This window comes from Tinamus guttatus, unplaced genomic scaffold (assembly GCF_059628265.1).
Source record: "Tinamus guttatus ecotype Peru unplaced genomic scaffold, ASM5962826v1 Tinamus_guttatus_pri_ptg000223l, whole genome shotgun sequence".
Lineage (NCBI taxonomy): Eukaryota > Metazoa > Chordata > Aves > Tinamiformes > Tinamidae > Tinamus > Tinamus guttatus.
In genome coordinates this window covers 1484895-1510199 of record NW_028288757.1, presented here as the reverse complement: position 1 = coordinate 1510199, position 25305 = coordinate 1484895, and the positions used below count along the sequence as shown (strand labels likewise).

The 25305-nt window shown below is 41.7% G+C and overlaps 1 protein-coding gene across 1 annotated transcript in view; it reads right to left on the bottom strand.

Annotated features, from left to right (window-relative positions):
- The window catches only part of NAA25 (N-alpha-acetyltransferase 25, NatB auxiliary subunit), a 28217-nt gene extending 3653 nt beyond the window's left edge, over nucleotides 1-24564 (bottom strand). The window contains exons 1-21 of the mRNA XM_088525081.1: nucleotides 24507-24564; nucleotides 21838-21923; nucleotides 20814-20952; nucleotides 19027-19145; nucleotides 17561-17635; nucleotides 16531-16638; nucleotides 15878-15956; nucleotides 15227-15338; nucleotides 14355-14444; nucleotides 13822-13991; nucleotides 12904-13016; nucleotides 9873-10080; nucleotides 8993-9082; nucleotides 7962-8142; nucleotides 7222-7321; nucleotides 2791-2942; nucleotides 2369-2494; nucleotides 1816-2059; nucleotides 1470-1593; nucleotides 1064-1129; nucleotides 462-559 (exon numbers count right to left, since the gene is read on the bottom strand). Of these exons, the coding sequence (XP_088381207.1) occupies nucleotides 462-559; nucleotides 1064-1129; nucleotides 1470-1593; nucleotides 1816-2059; nucleotides 2369-2494; nucleotides 2791-2942; nucleotides 7222-7321; nucleotides 7962-8142; nucleotides 8993-9082; nucleotides 9873-10080; nucleotides 12904-13016; nucleotides 13822-13991; nucleotides 14355-14444; nucleotides 15227-15338; nucleotides 15878-15956; nucleotides 16531-16638; nucleotides 17561-17635; nucleotides 19027-19145; nucleotides 20814-20952; nucleotides 21838-21923; nucleotides 24507-24564 (2538 nt within the window). The remainder of the gene's footprint in view (nucleotides 1-461; nucleotides 560-1063; nucleotides 1130-1469; nucleotides 1594-1815; nucleotides 2060-2368; nucleotides 2495-2790; nucleotides 2943-7221; nucleotides 7322-7961; nucleotides 8143-8992; nucleotides 9083-9872; nucleotides 10081-12903; nucleotides 13017-13821; nucleotides 13992-14354; nucleotides 14445-15226; nucleotides 15339-15877; nucleotides 15957-16530; nucleotides 16639-17560; nucleotides 17636-19026; nucleotides 19146-20813; nucleotides 20953-21837; nucleotides 21924-24506) is intronic.
- Between the last annotated feature and the right edge of the window lie 741 nt (nucleotides 24565-25305).

Sequence of the window (25305 nt, the reverse complement as noted above, 5' to 3'; positions counted from 1 at the left end):
GTGTTGATCCCACCTCATTCCCAGCTCAATGAGTGGATGTGGACGCTTCCAAAAGGCAGGTCAGATCTTGGCTCAAGCAAAGGGCACAGTGGAGGAGACAAGCTCTATGCTGAGGGATCCTAAAAGTAACTTCAGATGCACCAGGAAAATGTCTAACTGCATGTGCTTAACTGTGACTCAAAACACTCTCCTTGCCAAGAACAGTTCATCATTTCACCAAGAAAAAAAATGGCTTTGGGCTTGAGATTATTCTCCAGTTCTAGTGTGAAGATGAAAATTAAGGTTTATATTCAAATAGTGCAATTACATATACAGTTAATAGCAACAATCTGCGAGCAGAAACGGGAAGGGAACTGAGTTTGTGCAGTTCCAGGATGTCAGATGGAACTTTGTTTCTGTATTAGGTGGGTGAAAGTCTGCAAAGACACTGAACGGCAGCAAAGAAAAAAATATATATATACCTCAACCAAGAAGACTAAGTTTTCTAACAGGTTTGCATGAGTTTTCAAGGTGCCATCTCTGACTTCAATCAAGTCACCTTTACATTTATTGAACACACCTGAAAAGAGAAAAGAAAAGCCTTATTTGGGACACACCAATCAATTTAAATGCTTTATTTTTTTGTGCAGCCTGCATTGCTTGCACTGCACAAAGCTGTTAGAGGACTGATTGTTAAGCAATTAATGACAGATTTGGCCAAAGCTGCTTAAAAACATCCAATTCTAAGATTCTGCCCGAATTGCTCAGCATGCAACACACATACGAGAATCATTAAAAACAGCATCTTTGCAGCATTTATAACCACACCTGGACAAAGCACTGAGGAGACAACAATTGCAAAGACTGTAAAGTAGTGAAAACGCACAACCTAAGGACATTCTGTGGCATGCAACAACCTAACAACCAGGTAAGCCAAGGGGAATCTCAGTCTTGCTCTCAAGCATCTTTCAAGGGAGCCTGCAGATGCACTAATGCACTTTCTCAAAGTTCCAGCACACTCTAAGGGACATATCCTTATACTATGGAGCACCTGCTTAACTACCTATGTTTGTTTATTATTTACCTGTCAATCGTTCTATTAATGACTTGAAACTATTCCCTATCCTCTCCTGGACTTCTGCTGAATCTTCTGAAAGAAGAAAAAAAAAGCAGGTTTAAACTGTTAGTTTGTTCATTCTCTGCTTCCAGAAAACCAAGAGACATTGAAACAAAACTTAATAGTAGCAGTTAAAACCAAATGCAACTGCTTTCAGAAAAGCCCCAGTATTACATTAGTATACTGTCCAGAAAGTCAGACTAAAAGATGAAATTATTGTATTCTGGATAATGTGGTATCGTTCACAACTTTACACAAACAGTTTAACAGTTTGGGGCCTGATCATCCAATGCTCACACTGAACAGACACATCCCACTCCCTCCCACCACACGCCAGGACAGTCTGTGAAGCCCCTGCCCCTCAAGCACTTACCTAGGCCACTGGTATCTAGTTCATAAATATCACTAACAAGATAAAACAAGCTAGTCTGGCATTGACAGCTGCCATTACTGAAGAAGCCAGCCATTCGGGTAGGAGGAGGGCCAAGGACAGGATACTAGGCAAGAAGCAAAGAAAAAGATAAAGGTGTTGCAGCTTTTCCTTATCCAGAAAACAGTGTTTGTCTCTGGCACATCTCTCAGTCAGATTCACACACTACAAACTCGGGGTCAGTTAAGTGCATTCTGCAGCCTGTTGGACGTTACAAGGTGCATTCAGTTTCTCTGCTTGCATTCACGTTCATTTAATATTTGGGAATAGCTTTTTCCTTAACGGATACCTGAATTTTTTGTTCTAGAAACTTCTTCCCTGAATCCACTGCGGCTTCCAGCTGTTGAAGCAGAGATCGAACTGTGTCAATCTTGGACGAGACGCCGTTCTCTGCAGTCTTTTCAGAGTTCTTTGGTTGAATAGAGTGACTAAGAGTTGGGAGTCCGCTTACTAGCCTTAAAGTTAAAGACCGGATTCGCAACCACAGGGTTTCTTCCTCCAATGAGAGTTTCCTATGTTCTTCAGAAATGTCCCTGGAGAAAGGCACCAAACGTTTTCAGGCAAAGGCTTCATATTTGCAAAGTAGCAAGCTTCGCTCAGGTACAAAAGCCTATCCAAAGATTTGGAACAATGTATGAAGAGGAAGGAGCAGTCAGAAATTCAGAAAACTGTATTAATAGGTAAGATGGCAGCACTGCTAGAAGTGATGAATGATGCTCGTTAAGTTTGCAGTTAGCTAGTCTAGAGAACATTTAAGTAAGGGAGATCCCAAAAAGGATTTTCTTTCCCCTTAAGCATTATCAAAAGAGTGCAACTCCACAGCTCAGGGGATCTCTACTCACCTGTCCTTTGGATCCCAGTTAAACAAGACTGTCAGGTCTCTGTTGTCCCGCAAATCTTTCCACGGAATGTCATCCTCCTCTGGGCTCAGACTCATGGACTTTATACTTTCTTCTAAACTGGTTGTTCTACAGATAAGAATTAGCAGCATTAGAAATCAAACATTTGTTATTTAGAATGAAAAAGCAGAGCTCACTAGCAGGTCACATTCTCTTCAGTATAACTGTAAAACATCAGCAGTGTTGTATATACCTAGGATGCTGCTGAGGATGCTGGAGGGCAGAGTGAATTGGAAGCAGGGAGAAGGGGCTGGCAGTATTTGACTGAGGAGGTGCAAGTGTAACTGAGCAAGGTGTGAACAGAGCCACGGTCTGTCCACACACAAAGTTCCCCTGCATGGGACTGCACTTGCTGCTGTACTTACATATTTGCTTCAAGTAAGAGGTCTAGCAACATCCGCTCCGTGCGAACTTGCGCAAAATGCAGGGAGGAGTTCAGCCTGTTTCTAAATGCAATGAACTCGGGGATCTTCTCGAATGCACCATACTTGTAGGCTTGAATGATATATTCTGAGGTCTAGAAGGAAACACACACCAATTGCTGTGTTAGTTACTTCTGTAAGCTCAGAACAACCAGAGTTTAACAAGGTCATCGTGAAGAAATTGCATTTCTGGGGCTTTAATTAACTTAGTGGTACAGAATCTGGCAGAGACTCATTTTCTGGGACAAGTCTGCAGTTTTGCTTTTCCAAGTCATCGCAGCAGTTTTGCTGCTTTAAGATGCTCAGATGCTGCAATGGGCAGCATTATTTAATAAGCAAACCAACGCTGAGAAGCATCATGTTGCCGTCACCACTACGACTGGAAGATACTTAAGGAAAGAGGGAGTTGATTTTGGAAGTTTGTTTGTTTTTTCCTTCTTTTTCAATTTTTTGAGAAGCATTAGTCAAGTTATAGCTTCATTATAAGGACGTTCAAGCAAAATAAATAAATATACTACAACATCAGTTTTTTTTTTTTTTAAAAAAAAATACTCACACTTTTTTTATTTCTCTTTATTGGATTTTTGAATACAGGATCACAGGATATCATCATGCAGCATACACTTTACAGTACAATCTAGACAGCAGAGAAAAGTGCCAGGATCCACAGGACAGTGTGTTTTCCCTCTGAGCAAACGCAGCAGTACGAGACGCTCGACCGTATTTTGCATCAGTCCAAGCGATCTCCAAAAGAGATCAAGACGATGAAGAAGCCCCAATCAAGCACGATATTTTAATGAAAATATCTAAATGTAGAGAGAGGAGGAGGAATTTATGCTCCCAGTGAAGACAGTACTATATTTTGAACCAAAATATCTCCATGAATGTCAAACTTTGGCAAATCAAGCATTTTCTTCTGAACAAGATTCAGATGCACTGAAGATGAAAGGCACCCAAAAAACCTAGTCAGCTGTACACTACTCTAATAGATCAACCTGTCTGGAAGCTAGTACCCACAGATAAGTCACTATATATATATATATTTTCCTTTCAAAAATAAGAAGTGTCCCCTAGGTAACTTTTTTTTTTCTTCCCCAAAAAGAAATTTGGTTATTTGCATTATATGAAAAAAATATGCCAAATATTCAACAACATACCCTCTGTTAAACAGCCTTGCAGAGTTCATGTCAGGCTGCGGGACTGCGCTATGGGCGCTAATTCAACTGCATCCACGTGGCTTTTAAATCCCCATGGGACCCGCTGCTGCTCTGTTTGCCTGCAGTATCTGGAGAAATTAAAGACGGACGGACACAAGAAAATTAGAGAGATTACTTGTGATTCTGCATATTTAAAGGAGGACTATCTCAAAAAGGATGAAGTTGCCTTTTTAGTACTGTTGAAGTAGAGCAACGCTGCCTGCCTCTCCTGCCTGTCCTTGGCATCCTCTCTCAGGACAGAAATGTCAGCATTGCACAACATCCTGGACAGCTGCTGCTCCTGGGACCCCTCTTAAATACAATTCATTTCACCACAGGCTGCAAGTCCGAAGGAAAACGTATTCAGGTGAAGTGATCAGTTTGAATCAGCAGCTCTGTTTTTATGCCAGATCATTTAAACCCTGGGCTTCTGTATTAGGCAGAGCCTCATCTACACAATGCTGCAGGATGCATATGGGACACTATATATCAGTTACTATGCTGTATATTTAACTGATATCTTAAAACGCCAGCCTAGAGAGGAGGAGGCAGCATCTGAAATCAGCTAACAAGGTAACTTTGAAAGGATAGTCCTCCTTTAACACTGCAGTTAGATGCTGTTACGGGATTTGAATGGGACTGGACCCTTAGCATGAAGGGGCAACCCCAGCAGAACCACAGAAGCAAAGAAACTGGCGGCAGATTCTGACCTTGTAATACTGAAGACACATCCCAGGGTAAGGAACCTTTTCTTTTCCCCCTACTCTCTCCACTCTCGATACGTCACCATCCCAGACAAGCTGTACTCTGAAATGGGCCTTGACCAACTCCAGTTTGCACCTCAGGGTTGGTTTTAGGGACACCCTGTTTGTAACTTGCAAAGCTTTTGATGCCTTTCCCATGAAAAAGGACTTCAGGTGGTAACTACTGGCAGCATCCACACCAGGCACGAGAATCTCGAGCAGCAGGGTCAAGCAACAGCTCGTGGTCCTTTGGTTACAACAGCATCTCCAGAAGAAACAGGCACAAGTTGGTTTCAGAGATGTATTCTCACCTCACAGCACAAAGAACTATGCAATGCTGATTGCATTGTTTTCCTCCCTCTTGCAATTCCAGCCTTCCAAGGTGTGGCAGTGAAGCAGATCATTCAGGCACCACCTTTTGGCATTTCTGGAGCATCGCTGAAGGAGCATTTTCTTGGCAAGAACACTTTCGTTCAGTAGCTCTTTTTCTGCACATAGAGGCTGAGTTATGAAGACATCAGTTCTCTTCTGCAAGCACCATTATCATCACTCACGTCAAAAACCTCCCGAGGTAGAGCTCACAGGCAGGAGCCACACCTGAAATGACTCCAGCCGAAGTGTTTTTCCAGGGAAAGACGATTCCCTGCTGCTTTACAGTGCAGTGCTCTCAGGTGGATAAGTCGCAGCAGGGAGTCTCTTTGGGGCACTTCCTTGCACCTGGCACAGCGCACTCAAATGGTTGATTTGGACGGCTGATTCTTGGCACATTTTTCATTAATACCCACCAAGTGATTTTCAAACAAGACTGAACTAGTTACTCCTCATCAAGAAGGATAAGGAGCCACTGCAAGCAACAGGTATGTAGGAGAAAGCTGTTTGGATCCAGGCTTTTACTCCAGCACAAAACATTGCACTCGGGAATACACAGCAAGTAGAATTAGTGCTTAAACAAAAAGTAGTTGAAGGAAGCAGATGAAAACAAGCTCCCAATGCACCACTCATGCATCTCTGTGCATCCCCCTCTGCATAGTAAAGTGTATTTTCTGCATCAGATGCAGGTCACACTAAACTCAGCACCTCTACCTTCTAGGAACAGGAAAATGATAACTGGTATCCTGAACATAGGAATAACGAAGGTTGCCAAAAAAGCAAGAATTACTCCGTGATCAGTAGTATATGTGAGCATCCTTATTATGGAGCACTGACAACCCCTCTGTTGTATCCAGTGCTGGAAGGGAGGGAAAGCAAGCTCAGATGCAGAGCCTCGGGAGCCTGCTTAGCCAGGGGCTCATGGAAGAGTTGCAGTTGAATTGTACCGTAGCTTTTTTACCAGATAGAATCATTTTTTTTCCACCTACCTCTCACCAATGAGCAAACTTTATTAAGTGTATATATACAGGATGTTTTCCCCCTCCTCAGACAGGACTGCCTTCCAAATTTTAGGGAGGTGGACCAACATTATGTTGACAATTCTAGACTATTTGTTTCAATGTATTTGCACTAAGACTTCAAGAAATGTTATCTTGTTTCACCATTCTCCTACCTAGATCATTTTTCAAGATTCCACTGGAATTCTGAAACAGCACAGTGTGCTTTCCAGGGGAGATCCCCGACAAGAACCATTACTAACCAGCAAGCTACATGTGTCCTAGATTCCCAGTTCATGGATCGTATTTTAGGAAGCACCTGATGTCTTAGAGAAATTCAACTACTCTCACCTCATCATCTCTTCCATTCTAGTCCCAAGCCTCTCAGTCAAACAGACTTTAATTCTCATCACCTCGATGTGAATTGGATAAAGCAGGTCGTTTCCATTAGCACAAGACCAGCTTTTGCAATTTGACTCTCGCTTCGAAACATAGTCAAATCTCAAGCTCTGCTGTCAGTGAAACTGAGGCTTTCTGGAGTCATTTATTTCTCCCCACCTCCCACACAAAACTCTTTCACGATGTTCTTTCCTCTTTCTCTACCTTTTATAATGCTATGCGTTCCTCACCAGCCCTCGTTATGCTGCTCCAGTTAAGTGTAACACGAAGGATTCATATGTTTGCCAGCAACACCTGAACACACCATCCCTGGCTGCTGCACAGCCTTCTAAAATGCTAGAGGCTACAGCAACAGGACTCGTCATTTGCTATGTATTTCACTTAGTGCATAAATCACAATCTGTTCATTTAAGAGTGATCACACACAGTTTCTGAGGAGTATTAACACTGACGCTGAAAAATAAGAACCCTTATAACAGTAAGTTACATTTTTTGGAATGAGAAACACAGGTGGAGGCAGCCTTTACTGCAATCATACAGCTGCACACAGTAATCCTGGGTGCTGTAATTCCCTCCAGGCCCACAAGGCCCCCACAGGGCACAGACTTGTGCAAGGCATCGCCACGCAACTGCTCTGCTACTAGGACAGAGAGGTTTCTTTCAACTTACATCTTTCTGGTTGGAGTGGAAAAACCTGAGTGCAAAATTGCAGGATTGGGATGCAGCAGCAAAATGGCCCAGTGCCTCCGCATAGCGCGTCAGGAGATAACTGCAACACAACACAGAGCAAGTCAGGCGTCAGCGCGCGCGGGGCGCCCCGCGTGCCAGCGAGGGCACCCGCGCTCCAGAAACGCAGCACTCTTGGGCTTTTACAAGAAGTCTGGAAGAGAGGGCATTCACAACATGCACATTAAAATGTAACCTTAACAGTAACGAAAGGAATTCTTAATATTTCTAAAAACAGGAAATGGGGGCATGGAGTTCCTCCATGACCTTGTTAATTGTGCAAGAGCTTCATTGAAATAGACACTCACAGATATGTTATCAATACATGACAAACTAACCAAGGCCATTTGGTGCATGGGTTTTACCTAGTGCTCCCAAGCTTTGCTGAGCAGAGACACAAGCCAGAACACCAAGCTATGGCTGGCATGGAGATACACTTTTCACAGCTTTCTTTTACAGAAAAAAAAAAAATCCCTTGTAGTTAGTGCTCCCAAAACCCAGAACAGATGCTCCACTAGAAACTGAACTACAGTAGGTTTAATTCAAGTGTTATTTGCAAATCTAAAACTGAAACACTCTCAAAGTCTAAAAATCTGTTAACTCTGATTAGTGAAGGAAGCAGATCTCGGGGCTGGCTCGCAGAGGGTCACTGGGACCAATTATTCTCAGTATATACTACCCACCCGATGGTGTCGTGCTGTATGTGTTTCGCATCGAGGCTGGAATACAGTTCTGCAACAGGTTCAAACGCACCGAGCCTGCAGTAGATTCGGATGAGCAGCAGCTTGAACTGAGCATTGGAAGGACTATGAGAAAGTCCCTCTTCTAAGAGGGTCAGGCACTGCCACACAGCTGTCTCTTCACCTGGTGACAAAGACACAAAGACAGGCATGATCAGAGGTGCTGAACACGGGCAGCACAACCCACTCGGGCACTGAAGTCTCCTTCCTCGCATTAGGCACCTCTTCCAGAACAGTCCCCTGTACTCCAACATGCAGCCTGAATTCAGCAGTCCCCTTGCTGCCCTTACATATAACACCCACATGGCATTTCAGCTGCGCTCTACAGGGAGAGGCAGAGAGAAAAACAAACCTCAAAACACCTCTGCCATCAATAGGGAGCTGGCAGAAGAACTTGTGCAAAAGGAGGGAAAACATCCGTGCAGGAAAGGCAGAAAAAGCTTCTGAGGACAGCAAAGCTCTGCCAGCACTCCACAGGGATTAAATGGAAGAAAATTAAGTCTCTTTAGGTCTGTGAGTGAGAACTGGCTCAGGCATTACCTGATCAGAGGGACTCCTGGACTACCTTGTATGGAGAAAAACAACAAGTCGTGGGACTAGCAAGGCCTGCCAGGTCCACACTGGCCACAGGGGCTCGGGTCTCCCTGCCAGAACCAAGCTGTGTGCTATATTTCTCGGTTAAAAATTGAGATAACAAATCACTAGGGAGAACTACTATTTATAAATCATGGATAAAAATGGATGATTGATAAAAATAGATCCAAAAGAAAAAGGGGGAAAAAAAGAGACACATATGGTTCTGTTCTGGAACCATCAGGCTAGAAGAGAGTAACTCTGTGGGATTTAGCAGTGACATTTCTTGTCCAAAAAAGCAGCCCTGTATCTCCAAAGGAAGCAGGATTTGGCCATCCTGCTAAGAACACGTATGAACAAAACACAAACTGGGAGTAAGAAAGACAATTTTAGAGACATACCTTCCTCTAGCCACAGATCAAGCAGCAAGTGAACTGCAAGCAGGCAGTAATAATCTGAAAACTGCAGTTCAGTTTTCAAACAAGATTTCCCTGGAGAGGAGAAAAAAAAGTCATTCTTGAACTGCACAGTTAATACACTTCATACAATAGTTCTGTCAGCTGTTTTTTTACATTACCAGCTTTATCAAATTATAAACTGCCAGGCAGATGATAATCACAGCTTATTTATAAAATCCACAATTTTCTTCAAGCTGAAACAACTGTAAATACGGTGTATTTCTTCATTTATTTTGACTTCATTTTGTTTGAAGTGCCAGATGGGCACATTCCACTTTGCCTCAAATTACACTTCCTTGGCTCTTCTGTGTTTGAATTCAGACTCAGAATTGTTAAAATAAAAATCAAAGCTTTGCAAATTCTTTTTTGTGTGTGTTAAACAAAAATTCTGCTAAAGATTTTGAAATATACACACACACAAATGTATTTAAGAGCACAAGTGAATGCCGGCCACTTTATATGCCCACAACAGCTGGAAGAGGGGAAAAAAAAAAAAAAAAAGACATTCTCCTATAACTGCAAGATCTATAAACAAACATTACTGCTCCTACATTTGTCTTAAGTAGACCTTTAGTATAAACTGGTTTTGTTTAAAAGTTCTGGAATGTCTAGTTCCTCTTCAAAACAGATCCAAAAAGAAATAAAATCAAAAGGAAATTCACTGGTAAGGCCAAGGCTGTTAGCCCCCAAGGGAAGGTAAAACACTATCTAGCTGAGACGCTGGTGCTGGACCAGCAGCAACATTGGCCATGAGAACTTGCTTTTTCCCCACTCCAGAAAAGCTGTTCTCAAAAAGCAACAGGAATTTCTACGCTTTTCTCACCAAACTCCAGTCCATGACGGTATCTTAACATCAACTCCCGGACCACAGACAGCTTCTCTTTCTTCTCCATGGCATGGTAGAGCCCGAGCAACCTGGAGAGCTGCACCACACACAAGTGCTGCTGCAGGGCTCTGATGTCCTCTGGCAGAGCGGTCTCGCCCTCCGCTGCTGCTGACAGAGGGATCACTCCCAGCAACTGGCCGATGAACTGCGAGGGAAACAAAGGAGTCAAGTGCTGTAAGGCAGTGGGGGCTGTGCAAACAGCAAGCAGCCTCTCCTCCCTCAGATCGAGGAAGAATGAGGCAACAACATCAGTGTCAGCGTGGAAGTCCTATGGAAACCAGAGGTTAAAGTTTTTGCTGCATTTTTTTTAAACACAAGTAGTCTGCACACAATATGAGTTTAGCTCAATAGCTTTTGGAAAGCGTCAAACAGAATGAGGGGAAAAAACCCACAACATTATTCACAGATTTTCCAATACACTGACACACCAGGGACTTTTTAAGCACCTGTTAACAATCGCAGTAGTAACACCTGCGATTAAAATAATTAGTCACTGAGAAGCTTAAGGGCACACAAAGTAAACCAGGGTTTGTCCAAGTTATTGCATTTTCTCTCAGTCTTGAAGCCATGTGTTGAACCCACTGAGGTCACCACCTTTGATTAATGACATAATTCAAGAAATAAGTCATAAGAAGAAAAGCAGCCTCTCACTGTTTACAGTTCCACGAGGCATCAGCAGACTTGTCACAACACAGCCAGGACCGCAGAGAGGTTTATTGCTGCCCTAAGATTCAACCCAGTTTACCAACATAAAACCGAGGTAACAAAGCCAACTGCATCAAACACATGCCCTAGAAAAACCAAAAAAAAAAAAAAAAAAAAAAAAAAAAAAAACCCAAAACACAACAGCTAGGCGAGAGCTCCACCCACAGCAACTCCAGTTCTCCCACAGTCTTTGAAAGAGACTTTGTTGGAAATGTTTTCACTTTGACCATGATTTTACCAAGCTGGACAAGGCCAACCGTATTCTAATCTACCCTGCCAAGAAGCCAAGCCTGAAAGATCTGCACGTGTCTAGTGGTCCAAATGGATCACCCCCTTCTCTACTGAGCTCTTACACTCTCTACGGCTCTTAAAACTGATCTGGTACTTCACAGCCTCCGTGTGTCAGCAGAGACAGAGCTTCTGCTTTGCTCTTAGCAAGCTGGTAGTTCAAGCACTATCCTTTATGCTTGAAGGTGTCATAACCTGTGATGTGCAGCCCAGGCAGTAAAGCCTAGGTCACTGCACTAACCTTGTCCTGTTTTCTCATGCTCTTGCCCCAAACCAGCAAATACTCCATGCAGTGAAGAGCCCTGCATGACTTTTCTCCCATTTTTCTCTCCCGTATCTTTCCCAGCAATACTCGCAACAAGAGTTCTCAGTGAGACATATACGAGTGTTTCTGAACAGCCTTACTTGCTTTAGAGTTCACAGATCCTAAGCAAGCAGCAATAAGAATCAACTTGACTTTATCCCACTTGCTGTGGGCAGCTGCAAGGGAAGAATATCACTGCTCTGTTACACAGAGGACTTCAACATCTGTTGCTGTGTAACAAGAATCCATCTAAGCTAATCTAAAAATATTTCCTTTAAGAAGCTAAAAGACCTGCAGAAAGCTTTAGCAAATACATTTTTCTTCAATAGATCCAGCTGAGCTGTCTAGGATGTGAATTAAGAACAGTGATGGTGAAAGAAGATTCAGCTCTTGCCTGCTTTCCCTTTTATAAAGCAATCCTGCAGCATTTATCATGGTTAAAACCTCTACATGTTTTCTTAAACATTCCATCTGAATTCTTTGCTTTGCTTAGCACTTACAGTTACTGCAATGCTCCCATATGCTGAAATTAATTTAAAAAACAAACACCACATTCATCTGTGCTTTAACACCACTTCAGCCACATTAAACTGCAGGTGCTTCTGAGACACAAGAGCCAGAAGACAGTCACATGCTGGAAAGGCCTTCTAATACCATGTCGACATGCAACAAAATGAAACACTCACTAAGCCATCAATAATTTCAAGGCCAGTTAGCTAGTTTCACAGAATTTATTTAAACTGAGTCTTTTTACAAGCACAGGGAAACACCTGTTGCCTGAAATATTATTATTAAAATTTCTCCCAGGTTGAGAATTTATTTCTGGGAAAGTTACGACTAAACTTCTTTGGTACTTCAGGACTTAAGGGTGACTGCAAGATATACGCAGGTAGCACCATTTCCATACATCTGAGTTAAATATTCCACTGATCACACCTGCTGCCAGCAGGGAAAGAACATGCCTTTCAAGTAAGGACAGCAGCAGCAATCCATATGTGCAAGGGCCACCATTGTTAGTGAGGCTGCAGGAAGAGCTTGCACTAGCAGTAGGGGAATATTCCTTTTTTGAACAAAGAGAACAGCACTATCTATACTTCGCTCACACGTTTCATCAGCAGCCCCTGCCTGACCCAGCATTCTCTCTAGCCCAACCCAGCTCTGATATTTTACACAATGGTTTGGAAAAAAACAAAGGGTGAGTGACAGGATTCCCAGCTGTTGAAGTCATTCACCAAGCTGCTCATGACTTTGCACAAATAGTCCTTTCACTCAGAGAGAGCCTGTTTCGGAGAGAGGTTCTGGAAAGCTGCAGTTGGTCTCTTGGTCACCTCTTGATCAATCCATCTGTTTTTCAGTGCTCCAGCAGAGAAACTGCTCAAAGAAACCTGATGCCTTGAAATGGCAATAAAAAGGCCAAATGAATCCTGCACCTGGCTCTGAGGCTTTGCAAGATCAAACATACAAAAGCCTCCAGTCAAAATCCCTCAACGCCATTACTCCGATAATTCAGGTATTATATTTTCTGCAATGCAAGTTTTCAAAGTTTCTAACAAAGAATAACGATTTCTTATTTCCAGCTTTTCAATACAATCACCAGATGCCTTAAGTGGAAGGGACCAGTCTGTCATCAAGCTCTGCAGGTCTTCCCACTATTTCCTTCCCTTTCCTTACCTTTGTATATTGGCTGGATGGGAGGAGATCCACAAACACCTTGAGATCAGTAAAACAGCAGGGCTTGTCCCCAAATTTTTTGAAGTACTGGAACATGAGTTCTTCTGGATCACCTAGCAAAAAGACCAGTTCGTTTTTTAAATGCTCCATTAAAAACTGAGCCTGTAAAATCACTAGGAGAAATCTTCAGTAACACTTCTTTTTCTTTGATATTATAAAAGTGATTTATAAAACGGATAGCTGCGCTACTGCAGATTCCAACAGGAACTCAGCGCCTTTGGTAACCAAGGACATACAGGTAAGAAAAAAAAAAGGAAAAAAACAAGGAAAAAACACTGGAGTTTCATTCAAGCTACTTTGGCAGATAAGAGCTATGCAAAACAGGCATGCACATGCAGTCTCTGCTTATCGAATAGCAATTTATTTTTGGATGCAGGTATAAAAGGAACTAGCAAGTTGCAAAGGTTTTGCTCTATTCACATTATCTGCTTCAGTGACTCCCTAAATATGACTTTTAAATATGCAAGTTTTTAAAAATGAATCCTGGGATTACTAATAAAAAATAAATAAATAAAAATCTCCAAAGGAAAAATTATCGTGAGATTACAGCAAAACAGCAAGATTGACTTTCTGCACAAGCCATGCATCAGCAATGCACTTTTCACTGCCAAGTCACTGGCTGTGTGCTCCCACATTCAGCAGGTTCTTTTGAAAATTCTCTTCCAAGCTCTGGAGCAGCTAAGAGTTACTTGCTCTTCCTCAGGGTGGTGTTTCTAATACTTTCAAAGTTCTTTATACATCAAACTGCACACATTTTCATACTAGGAATTGGTCAATCATTGAGTTAAATGTAAAAAGCTTGGTGTAAGTTTGCGTTCTCTCCCTGAAATATTGTTATCATCCAGTCCGTGGCCTTACCTAGTTTATGTTCATCATTGCAACCTCTGTGTCGCAAACGCCTGATCAGCTCCAGTTTAGCTAAATATGGTCCCCGAAGCGGCCGAGAGCTCTTTGATTCTTCTGTTATTCTCTCTTCTACAAATTTCACAGCTTGCTCTATAGAATAGTGCACCTCTCCTTCCAAAGAGCTGTGCAATGAGAGAGACAAAAGAATTCTTTGACTTTTCCCATTCCTAAGGCATTGACAACACGTATTCAGCATATTCCCCAAGTGCTCTTAAGGAAGCCTGGCTCAATTCTTTTCCTCAGTCACTGAAAAGTATCATCTGGAAGAGCTCTAGAGTGTCTAAACCAGTATTTATACAGTGGTTTCCAGCAGGCTACTGGCAGCCTCCAAAATCAAATAGGGAGAACACATAATCTGGGGCCTGATGTCAGCAAGTCATCCAAAAACACAGACAGTATTATAATCAACTATGTGAAGGTAAACTTATTTTGTTTGTTTTTAAGCACAAAGGAAGGACAGGCTCTCCACAAAACAGTTAACTTACTGCTCTTCTTCAAGCGGCGGCGTCCAACATTCATCAATGAGTTGAAACACAGAATCGAAGTAAGTAATATAAAACTGCCAATCATCTGAGCTGAAGCAAAAACAAGGCACGGAGCAAAGTTTAGTGAGTGCCAATATGGTAACTCATTCACAAAACTGCATTAAAAAAAGGAATAGCACATATAAAGATTACAGAAAAAAACTGCCATCAAAATCATTTTTCTGTGAGATGTCACATCATAAAGAGTGTTACAGACAGGACTTTCTAATCTTTAAGAATACTTTTTTATTTTTGTTTAGGATTAAGGCACAACTAAACAAAAATAAAAAACAATAGTTCCACGTGCACCTTTCACATGTGTTCAATAGTCCTGTTCAATAGCTCCATGACACAGATCTGATCATACTGGCATGTTCTGTTCTGCTGCATCTGTTCAGATTATTAGATGCATTCCCCAGAAGTCTGGCAAAACGAGAGAAATGGATTTCAAGGGAATTCAACGTAAAAAACTCCCAGTTTCTCCCACCCAAAGAATTGTGGCTGGACAGCCATAATAGCCTTTAGAAGCAAGGAGGGAAACAAAAGTTTATTGCTTGAACATGTCACTAGAAGTCAGCAGACATTCAAAGAGAAGGAACTACAGTCATGACACTGACTCTCTGTATGACTATCACCATGTTCCCACCTTTACGCGACTCTTTTTTGCCTTTTCCATTGGGTTTTGAAGTATAAATGCTTGGAAGTGCTTTGAAAACTACTGGTGTTATTCTAATTTAACCATTCTTATCAAGAGCCACTAAGCAGGTAATTCACAACCAGCCCAGAATTCCTCCTTTATTCCTTTCAGCAGGATTGCAGGAATCTCTACTCACTTTTTCAGCAGCAGCCTTCTAGACAGCGCATTGCACTCAGGCCACCTCCGCAGCTTCTTGTACATCGCCATGCACTTGTTCTCCCGGCTTTGGAGCTCACTTGTCAGTTTCTCTAAATTTAAACAGAAGTGCTATTTTATTTAAACCACTGATTTCTTTCACTTTCTTTCTGAATAAAGCATCTTATTACAGCCAAGGGTGCAAAGCAGTAAATGTTAAGACAGTAAAAGAGAGGCTCAATGGAAAGGCTAGAACCTGTACTAAAAATATTGCTAAACTTTGTGATAAATCAGTAACATTTTAATATTCTGCATATTGCAGAGCAACAGTGCTAGAAATTAAGGTTTTGGCCAACACATAGCTGGAGAATCAGTATTTAACTGTGTTGAAGTTTGCTATCTCATTACATATGGTAGCACTAGAAACATTTTGACAGATCAGTACTTATTTTTGATCAGGGAAGAGTTGCAGACACAGAATGAATACAGAAAAAAAACAGCTGTCCACCTATTACTTGTGGAAAGTAAGAAAGCTACAAACATCAAACCAAATTTGATGTTGAGTGTACAACAGAACAGAATCCTATGGAAATCATTTCCATAGGAGCTGCTGCTCCTCCACACAACTGTAACTATCGACAGAATACGTTACCTCCTAGTTTTCCTCTTACAACATCTAAGGCTTCCCGATACTTCTCCAAACGTTCCAGAATCATGTAGTAAAGTTCAACCTTAAAAGAAAGGTTAGACAGCAATGATATTTGAGTTAAACAATATACAAGAGCACCAAGAAATAAAGTGGCTTGTGCTACAGTCACTAGAAATAGGAGAAAGCTAGGACTGCACAGCTGTCTTTAGCATCCAGCAGGGTATAACATTCAAGAATTTAGGTTTTTTTTTTTTTTTCCATTCTCAGTCCTGAAGTTTCTCTTGGGGCCTTCCAGGGAGCAAAATTAAGCTTCACCAGTCAAATCAAACACCAGAAGATTTCCTTGGTTATGCTCCTGCAAACCCCTCTCAATCCCTCTGTTCTTGGTTTTCCTTTTGTCCCATGCCATTCACTTTCAGAACACTACTTATTTTAACAGATATCAAATAAAAACTATTAATGAGTAATTATATAGTCATAACATATGTGGACATGTTCATATATATCTCATATAGCATACACAAATGCTATATATTATATGATATACCATATCCACACATATAACTAATATCCAAGACAGTACCCAACTTCCTTTAACACTACATTCCTTCTGTCCATAACATTCTAGTCAAGTTGAAAATATCTGCAAGTCTTACTTCAGCCTCAGCTTCAATCTTATCCTCTTTCACCATTTTTTCCACCATTCTTTCAGCTAAGGGCAAAAACATTGTCTTGGAGAGGTTTTCATCCTGTGCTGAAATAGACTAAGGAAAAAAAAGAATTATTCTAACAGCTCATCAACTTTGTATTGCTCCACTCATTGCTTTTCCGCCCCCATCATCAGAAGAAAGAAAACAAATTAAAGTCCTCCAGTTTCCCCCAAACCACGCATCTAGAGATGCCATCTGCCACGTGCAGAAAATGACTGCTCTCTTATATAGGCAGCAATAAAACTAGTAATAAGTGTAGATGCTCACTCTTGATTAAATGGTCCAAAGACTTATGAAACGAGGCACAAAATGCCCATAGCACATTGCAAGAACGAGTCAGCATTCTCTACAGCCCAGTACTGAGATGTAATTAAAATAACTAATGAGATTAATGCCTCCACGCTTGCTTTTTCATTGAGCAATATTTTGTCATGCAGCTTGATTAGTGCCTAAAATTTCTCTCTCAGCTAACAGCAGCACAGCTGATCTGCAGTACTAGACAGGAGAGTTTTGTACTCTGAAAAAAATGCTTTTTTTCAGAGTATTTTTTCCTCCCCTCCTAGAACCTTTGTAATCTAGTTATAGAGAAAATCAGTTCTGAGCTAAGGAGCTCAAATATTATTTGAGAAGAAAAACAAACAAACAAAACAGCACCTTTTTTTTTTTTTTTTTTTGCTCTTTAGCTAAATCAAAATAAACAGAGCAGGCTACCAGTACAGACAGGTGCTTAATAAATGTGAGAAAGTAAACTAGTTAAATTGAATTAAAAAAAAAAAAAAAAAAGCAAGCATAACATTCATTTTGGTCCATGTTAATGATGCTGTGTAAGGAAGACTCAAGTTTTCTCCCAGCATCATATATAAACAGTTCAAAATGATATTTTATTCAAGTTGATATCAAAACATTTTTATGCAGCATCAAAACATTTTATGCCCAGCAGCAAAAGCCCTGGACATATTTGCAGCACTGTACGTACCTGCATAATCAAGCTCATCACAGACCAAAAATAATAAGGATTTTTGGGTACAATTTTATAAAGTGCCATTCCAGCCTGAAAAAAACACAAGACAAAAATTCATCAGTCCTAAAACAAATATGTTTGAGCTTTCACAACAGAGACTGCAAACTAAGAGCAGCGAGATCAACAAACAACTCGGAATTAGCAACTATACAGGAGAATTTTAATCAATCTGTGAGCCCTTTCATTCTAACATATATTGCTAAAGAAGAAAATTACATAAAACTTGCAGGTTTCAAGGGTGGGTTTAAGGGCTATTTATTTTAAAAACAGCTACACAATATAGTAAGCAAGAATAATCCATGGCCTTCTCCATTAGGCTCCAACTCTGTGTTGACATATATATGATGCTGTTAATGACAGTCCAGCAATTTGGTGTTATACCATCATTAGTGGAATGCCACAACCTATTAAGAGAAGGGTGTAAGATGCAGTCATCAAGATTGTAGATTCATGCTTCCTTTTTAGATAATAATTTACATAAGTAATACCAAAAAGCAGCTCTCAGCTGGCTAATTAAGGACCAAACTTAAGATCAGATATATAGCAATACTGTGTATTTTCAACTTTTTAATAAACTTATGTGAAATTTAACAAGGTGACAAGCTTTATGCATAGCAGTAACTTTGCCTCCATCTACAGTTTGAACTAAAGCAGTTTACAATTTTAACTAGAATGAAGAATCTCATACTGCTCAATATATTTATTCAGCCATTTAGATCAAAACTGAACAAAAAACTCAAGTCACCTTTACACAGCGAGACTGAGACGGAGTTTAGAACTTATTTTCTTGGCTCTGTGAGTTTTTTTTAATACTTAAGAGGGACTGCGCATGCTTTGAAAAGAATCTTCCATTTATAGGCATTCTCTAGGCACCTAATTTGGAAAGGATGGAAACAGAACTAAACCAGCAAGATACTGCACTGCCAACTGAAAAGGAAGACCTACTTAGAAGCACTTTTGCTTTTTCCTCTACCGAATTACAACCTATGCAGCCTAACTATATGTTAGATCTCAGCAATAAGAGCTTGGGCAAGATTTTTTTTTTTTTTCCTAAAAAGGACAGTAAATTAAGGAATACCAAGTTTGAAAATCTGGAGCAGGAGATCTTGCTAAATCTTTTCACATATATTCCAGAATTCCTTTATCATGCACTGCTTCATAAGTAAACACTGTACTTATTGCTCAATAGAGATCAACAGAAAGCTCATGTCCCAAAATAACCAGCATACCCCCATCAGTTAAGAGAGGCACACAAAAGACACTGTCAATGTAGCTCATGTAAGAAAGAGAAAACATTTGTCTTCGTATAGCCCACCTCACAGCAGTCTTTTCAGGCAATAGTATTGCATGTCAAAGTATGATATAAAAAAAGAATCCAAGCGACTCCTAAAAACAACCAAAACACAAATTGATGATGGTACCTGTTGCATCTTCTTGTATTCTCCCACCCTGGCATAGGCCATGAAGAGATGAGAGTGATACTCCTCACTGTTGGGAACCTTCTTTACAGCTGCCTCATAAAGTTTAGTTACCAGCTCCGCTAAACCAAAAGCAGACGCTCAGGTTAAGATACATTTGTGATAAGGTTTAAAGAACAGCTACTTCAAGATGGCCTCAGGGATATTCTGAAGAGTAATCGAGTTAGCCTTATCGGCCACAGAAGCAGTACTCCTCTCCCAGGAGCCGACTGCTATGAACAGCAGTCAAAGGAAGAATGTGTTTCAAGTAACATCCAGAGTTAACAGCAGCAGCTGCCTGCTCAGACTCTAAGTCTGCTGCAGCAAGTTTATCTGTTTTGGATCATTAAGATGACTCAAGATTTGTACTCGTGCCAGACTACATGAAATACATATCAAAATACAGAATATTTTCAGAGCTTAAAATCCAATCAGTTGTTCTTACCACAGGTTTGTCTATGTTACACATATCCTATTATTTCCCAATTGCCTATTTGAATATTCTTAAACAAAATACTTTATAGCATATTAATACAGGTCCTTCACAACTATATATTTATGATACTATGATACGCAAAGCTTATCTTTCCCCCTTCAAGAAAAAAGATTTTCCCTTGTACACAAAACTATATTCCAGTATAGTATTAAAAATAAGTTTTCTTTCCTGATTTTAACACAATTCATGTATCTTCAACATGTACATAAAACATCAGTTATCTTACAAGACAAAGTGGAAGTGACTAACGTCCACTCTTTCCTTTCTGAAGTATACACCTAAAAGTTTAAAAATCCAACATTTAAACACCTTGTTTGGAACCATGGAGCCCCTCCTGACATATTCAGGACTCTACTCTGTTTTTGTTGAAGTTGCTAAAAAGCATTTCACACTTCTTAAACATTTATTTAACATCACATACATATATAAACATACATAATCACACACAAGTATATAGAAAGAAAAAAGCTAGGGTATATGTAATTGATACATGTCAATAAATGGTGCTGATCAATTCCAGATATTCCTACAGAAGTGGTTTCATCCCATTGTCATTTTCTGCTGCAGTTCAACAGTAAACACTGCTGAACCACAAGTTGCCAGAAACAACTGTTTAGAGCTACAGATAAACAGTATATAAGGTCTGCTTTCCCTCCGAAAAGCATGGACAATTTTACTTGATCACTTCAGTATTCACAACTTACTATGCTTTAAATATCCTATCACAACAACAAACCATATTTTGAAAAGATAACCCAAGCAAGTGACAGGCAAGGAGTTTCCCTCCATTTCTAACACAGCCTCTTAGGGCCTGCACTCAGGCAATATTAAGTGCCTACCAAAACACACTGTGCATGATCTGTCATCTTTACCATCTATTCTAACAGCTTCCAGCAATATTCATTTAAAAAGTGAAATTTCTTATGCTGACCATGATGGATGATTAATATATCACTCATTTAAACACTGTGTACTCAATAAGGTTAACGAGAAGAAACCAAAGTACTTTGCTTTATAGCAATCATCTAGAGCTTTATCAAAGAGGTATTTATAACAAGTGTCGAACAAGGCATTTAAATTCATTAACTCCCATAATAATATACTCTGGACTTGGCACTCTCCTGGGAAAACTGCCCCCCCCCTTTTTTTTTTTCTCTCCCCCCACCAAGAATCTAGAGATCACATACACTTTTAAAATAACATAATTGAGATTTTTAAGCAAGGACAAGAGGGAACAAAAAACAAGTAAACTTACGTCTATGCATTTCCCGGTAAAGAATAGTTAGTGCTTGCAAGGAATTGTCATCTGTGGGTTCAAGTGCTGCTACTTCTTGCGCCAGAGTATACGCTTCATCTTGCTTCCCCGTTCTCTGCAAGCCAATTGCCTTGAGAACCTGTTGATATAACACAGAAGCAGCTGTTAGAAACACAGTTGGCAGTTACCAGGGAAAATTCTTGCATTCCTGGTGAAGAGATTTGCCCATGCACCTAATTACTTCTGCAAAACTGCGGTTTTTAATAAATTTCTAATCCATGTGGGTGTGGCGAAAAACTGCCAGCTGTGAGCTGCATCAAATGCTGTCGCTTTGCACCTCTAACACACACAGGCTGCTCTAAGGCAGCAGCTGCCACTCAGTTTTTCCTGCCTGAAAACTGGCCAGTCCTACCAATTCACTCTTTCTTCTAATAATTGGCCAGGCAAAAGTGGCATAAATGAGATTCAGGTCAATGATGCTCACTTCAGCTTGGGAAATGTCCAACAAGTAGAAGCAGTATGAAGTAGAAAGAAAAAAAAAAACACAGGGGAAAAAGAGAAGAAAAGCAGAAATACACTCTAAAATCCAGAAAACTGAAAGAGGCTGAGTACAACAAGGAGAACAGCGAACAAGAGGTAGAAAGCAAATGCCTTCAAAATCACTTTGTTGCATTTTTCAAGGGAATGCACCTTCAAAGTAAATGTTTCCATCTAAACTAATTATCTAGGTTGCTTTTATGACCAACACAAGCATGCACCTCAACCTAAAGCGAGCATTTTCAAGGCAGAACTTACCTGCCACACTTGCCTGAAGTGGCTGTGACAGATCACTAGCTGAGGCAGAGCCACTCATACTTCAGTCATTAGAGGTTACTCACTCAAAGTACCTCTACAGGGTTTCAGGCAAACAAGAAACTGTGATTCAGAGCTGTCAGCAACGCTCCTGGACTCTGGGAAGCACCGTGACACACCTCAAACCTCAGTCAGTTCGCCAAGTGAAATAGTCAACAGCAGTCACACTTACCTTTGCACAGTGAAGATCCTTGTGTTTTTTGAGCAATTTATCTGCCTGCTGGATTGCCATTTTATTATTGCCATTGTCAAGATAATCTGTATAAGAAGAACATATACAGTGTTATATTAGAACGTAAGACTGTTCTATGCTACCTCCAATTTTATTGTGGAGTAGGCATTGTTACGCCAACAGTGCAAAACACATTTTCATTTTACATTTACTACCTAACCAAATGTTCAGGAAATTTGCTATTTTGTAGACTAAGTATTGCTCTCACTGCATTAGTTTTAGTCTTTAGAACAAACAAGCTTTTGTAATTACGCCACATAGAGCATTACAGCAACAAAAGAGCTATATAATGCAGGGGGTTCTATAGCAATAGCTCTTTGCTAGCAATGGAGTTTACACTCTTCGCTTTAGTAAAAGTAGATATTAATTTGGTGTGCCTTTGGGAGACTTCCAGTGACTTTTAACAGGCAGCAGTTTAAAAACTGGGCACCCGGTCTAGGCAGAATTCCCTAATGGAGTATCACCATGCATTATGCAGATCAGTTTTAAAGACCAAAAAAAGGTGAAGTTCCCAAACTTTCTAGGAACATATTCCACTACCTAGTAAAAGCTCCAGCTGTAGGAAAAAAAAAAATCAAAACCATTTTCTCCTCTTTTCTGCTTTCTATGATAATTTCCTGCCTTACCTACAACGCATGATCACACTATTGCACAACCACAGGTATCAAACCAACCAAGCAATTTTAGATTACAACGCAACTCTGTACCCTTCCTCTCCCTCAAAGATTAGTAACTTAAACTAGCAGAGAAGCTTAGCTGCACCTGAAATGCCAAAAAAGAACAGCTTCATTGTGAACAGAGCTAATGCTAGTTAACCAAAATTGTGTTATGCATCTCCAAGAAGAAAGTTCTCCTGGCAAGAGGGAATGCTCCACTGAGTTGAGAGGCTGTGGTGGCGTATGGCACAAAGCGCGTCTCTATATGAACGACTTCTTCCAGCAGCTTTAACACTTGCACATTTGAGGTAAAGTGAATAGGACTCATGGGATGGTTCAAACTAAACCTCAAAGAAGACAACCTGCCCACACTAACCAAGACGCTGCTGGATAAAATATCCAGACTTTTTGAAACAGCAGTATGTTGTTTTTGCATGGACCACTTTAACTTACAAAACCCTGTGCATCACCTTTAATGTTAAAGCTTAAGCACAGACTTGACACTGAACAGTATTTAAAAAAAAAAAAAAAAAAAAAGGCAAAGAGGGATGATCTCTCCATACACTGGCAAAGCTTCCTTGGTTTCAGGATCTGTGTTGCACAGTTCACAGTGACACAAATCATTTTCCAGCCTTCACCGGCTGCCTTGGAGTTGTTTTACAACTAGCTGCACTGATAAGATCTCCACTTTAGGTCTTCTGAAGTAAATCAAACAAACCACAAGCCTCCCCAAACTGCAGCAGGCTAAAAAGACAGTATTTCGCTAACAACAGTTCGTCGGAAGCTGAAGTAGTTGGCAAGTCCCAAAGGAATTTAAGAAAAACAGTGAAGTCTATATGAGCAGCACATCTGTAGGTGGAGATACAGAAACACTACATATTAAGAGGAAATCACAACGAATTAAGATGAAAGATAAACATATCCAACCGAGAATCGCAGGTAATCAAAGCTCAAGGTGCAAGCTGAAAAGCACCATCTGAAATGAAATAACCGGACCTCTACCCTCATGCTGCACATATCCAGTTTAGGACTTTTGTAAAGTCAAGCATTTATATCTTTAAAAATATACACTTCATTTAGGGTTCTGCATCACCAAGAGCTGAACCCAAACACTGCACTGCAGATGACGCTTTCTGGAACTAGCAGCAAGTACTTTTTAGTGAGTTTTAGCTATTTAACTCGCTAGCAGCTACACTCTCTGGAATTAAGGTGTTCGAATACACCTCAGCAAAATCTGGTTTCATCTCTGTTACCTTTTCCACACCTACTTTTTCCTCAAAAAGAACATTTAAAAAGTTACACGAATCGTAACGCAAATGTCAACAAAAAATGCCAATCTAAAAAAAAAATAAAATAAAAATAAGAAAAACAGAACTTCAGATTGCTGCCCGCAGGTGAAGTGCCCAGCTGCGGCAGCGGTTACATAAGGGACATTTCACCCGAGCGCGGCTGCAGATTCCCGCTCTTCCCCGCGCACGACCTGCAGGCCCGGCAGCAGCCGGGGTGCTCCGCCTCGCGCTTCTGAACGGATTTATTCGCCTCTTTCCTCCCTCATATTGGGAAAAAAGAAAAAAAGTTGAGGACGTTTCCCCGAAATCTCTACCCATTTCCCCCTCCCAAAGCCCAGGTGCCGCCGCAGCTTTTCTACGCCTTTACTGCGCGCTTTTTGCCTCACGGTACACGAGGGCGGCGGCGCCTCCGCTCCTGGAGGGCGCGGGGGGACAAGGAGGCGGCCCCGCTGCCCGGGCCGAGCCGGCCGCCCTCGCCCGCGCTGAGGGGAGCCCTGAAGGGAGGAGGAGCGCGGCCGCCGCGAGGCGCCGCCAGGCCCGCGGCGGGAGGGACGGAGGGAACCGCGGCCCCGCGCTGCTGCCGCCGCCTCGGAGGGGCCGCCGGGCCCCGGCGCCGCTGCTGAGGCGGGGGGGAAGGCGGCGGGGGCCGTCGCCGGGTCCGTACCGTAGATGGGCCGCAGGCGCCGGTCGTTGGGGTCCTGCACATGGCCCCGCGCCGCCATGATGAGAGCGCAGAACCGCAGTGCGCAGCCGCCGGCCGGGGCCGGGGCCGGCCCGGGGGCGGGCGGAACGGGGCCGCGCCGCCCGCCTCGCCCCGCGCCGCTTCCTCCTCCTCCTCCTCTTCCTCCGCGCCCCCGCTATCGCCTCGGACATGTCGCGATATCGCGCGCCCCGTCACCGCGAGGGAGGGAAGGGCGGGGAGGAGAGCGCCTTACCACAGGCTTTCCCGCCTTTTTTGCCCAGGCCTGTCGCGACAGTCCCGTGCCCCCGTAGCGGCCTGTCGCGACAGCGCTCGCGATCAGAAATTGGTGTGGGAAAAGGGAAAGGCAAAAGCGGGAGGAAAGATTAGCCGGGCGAGGGGACATGTGGAAAAGGGAAAGCGCGGTGCGACAGCTAAAGTTCTGCTTCGGGTTCGGCAACTCCGGGTAAATCTGAGTGCTCCAAAAAGCCACTCTTTAATGGTGTCAAACTGAGAATAAGTGCTACGTTTTATGTATTTTTACCCATACCTCATAATTTTCTATAAAACGCAAAAATATAGTTAGCATGCTCTGATCTTTACATATACAAACATTCCCCACAAAGTGAACACATTTCTGCTCTATCTCACTGAAGACAGCTAAAGGATTTAAGTGGTTTAAACGCACACATCCAAGGCTCTAGGTGAGAATTAAGGCTTGTGCCTTAAGTTTAGTGTATGCAGAATCCATTTTCTGCTGCTATTCTGCTGGGCAAAGCAGGGT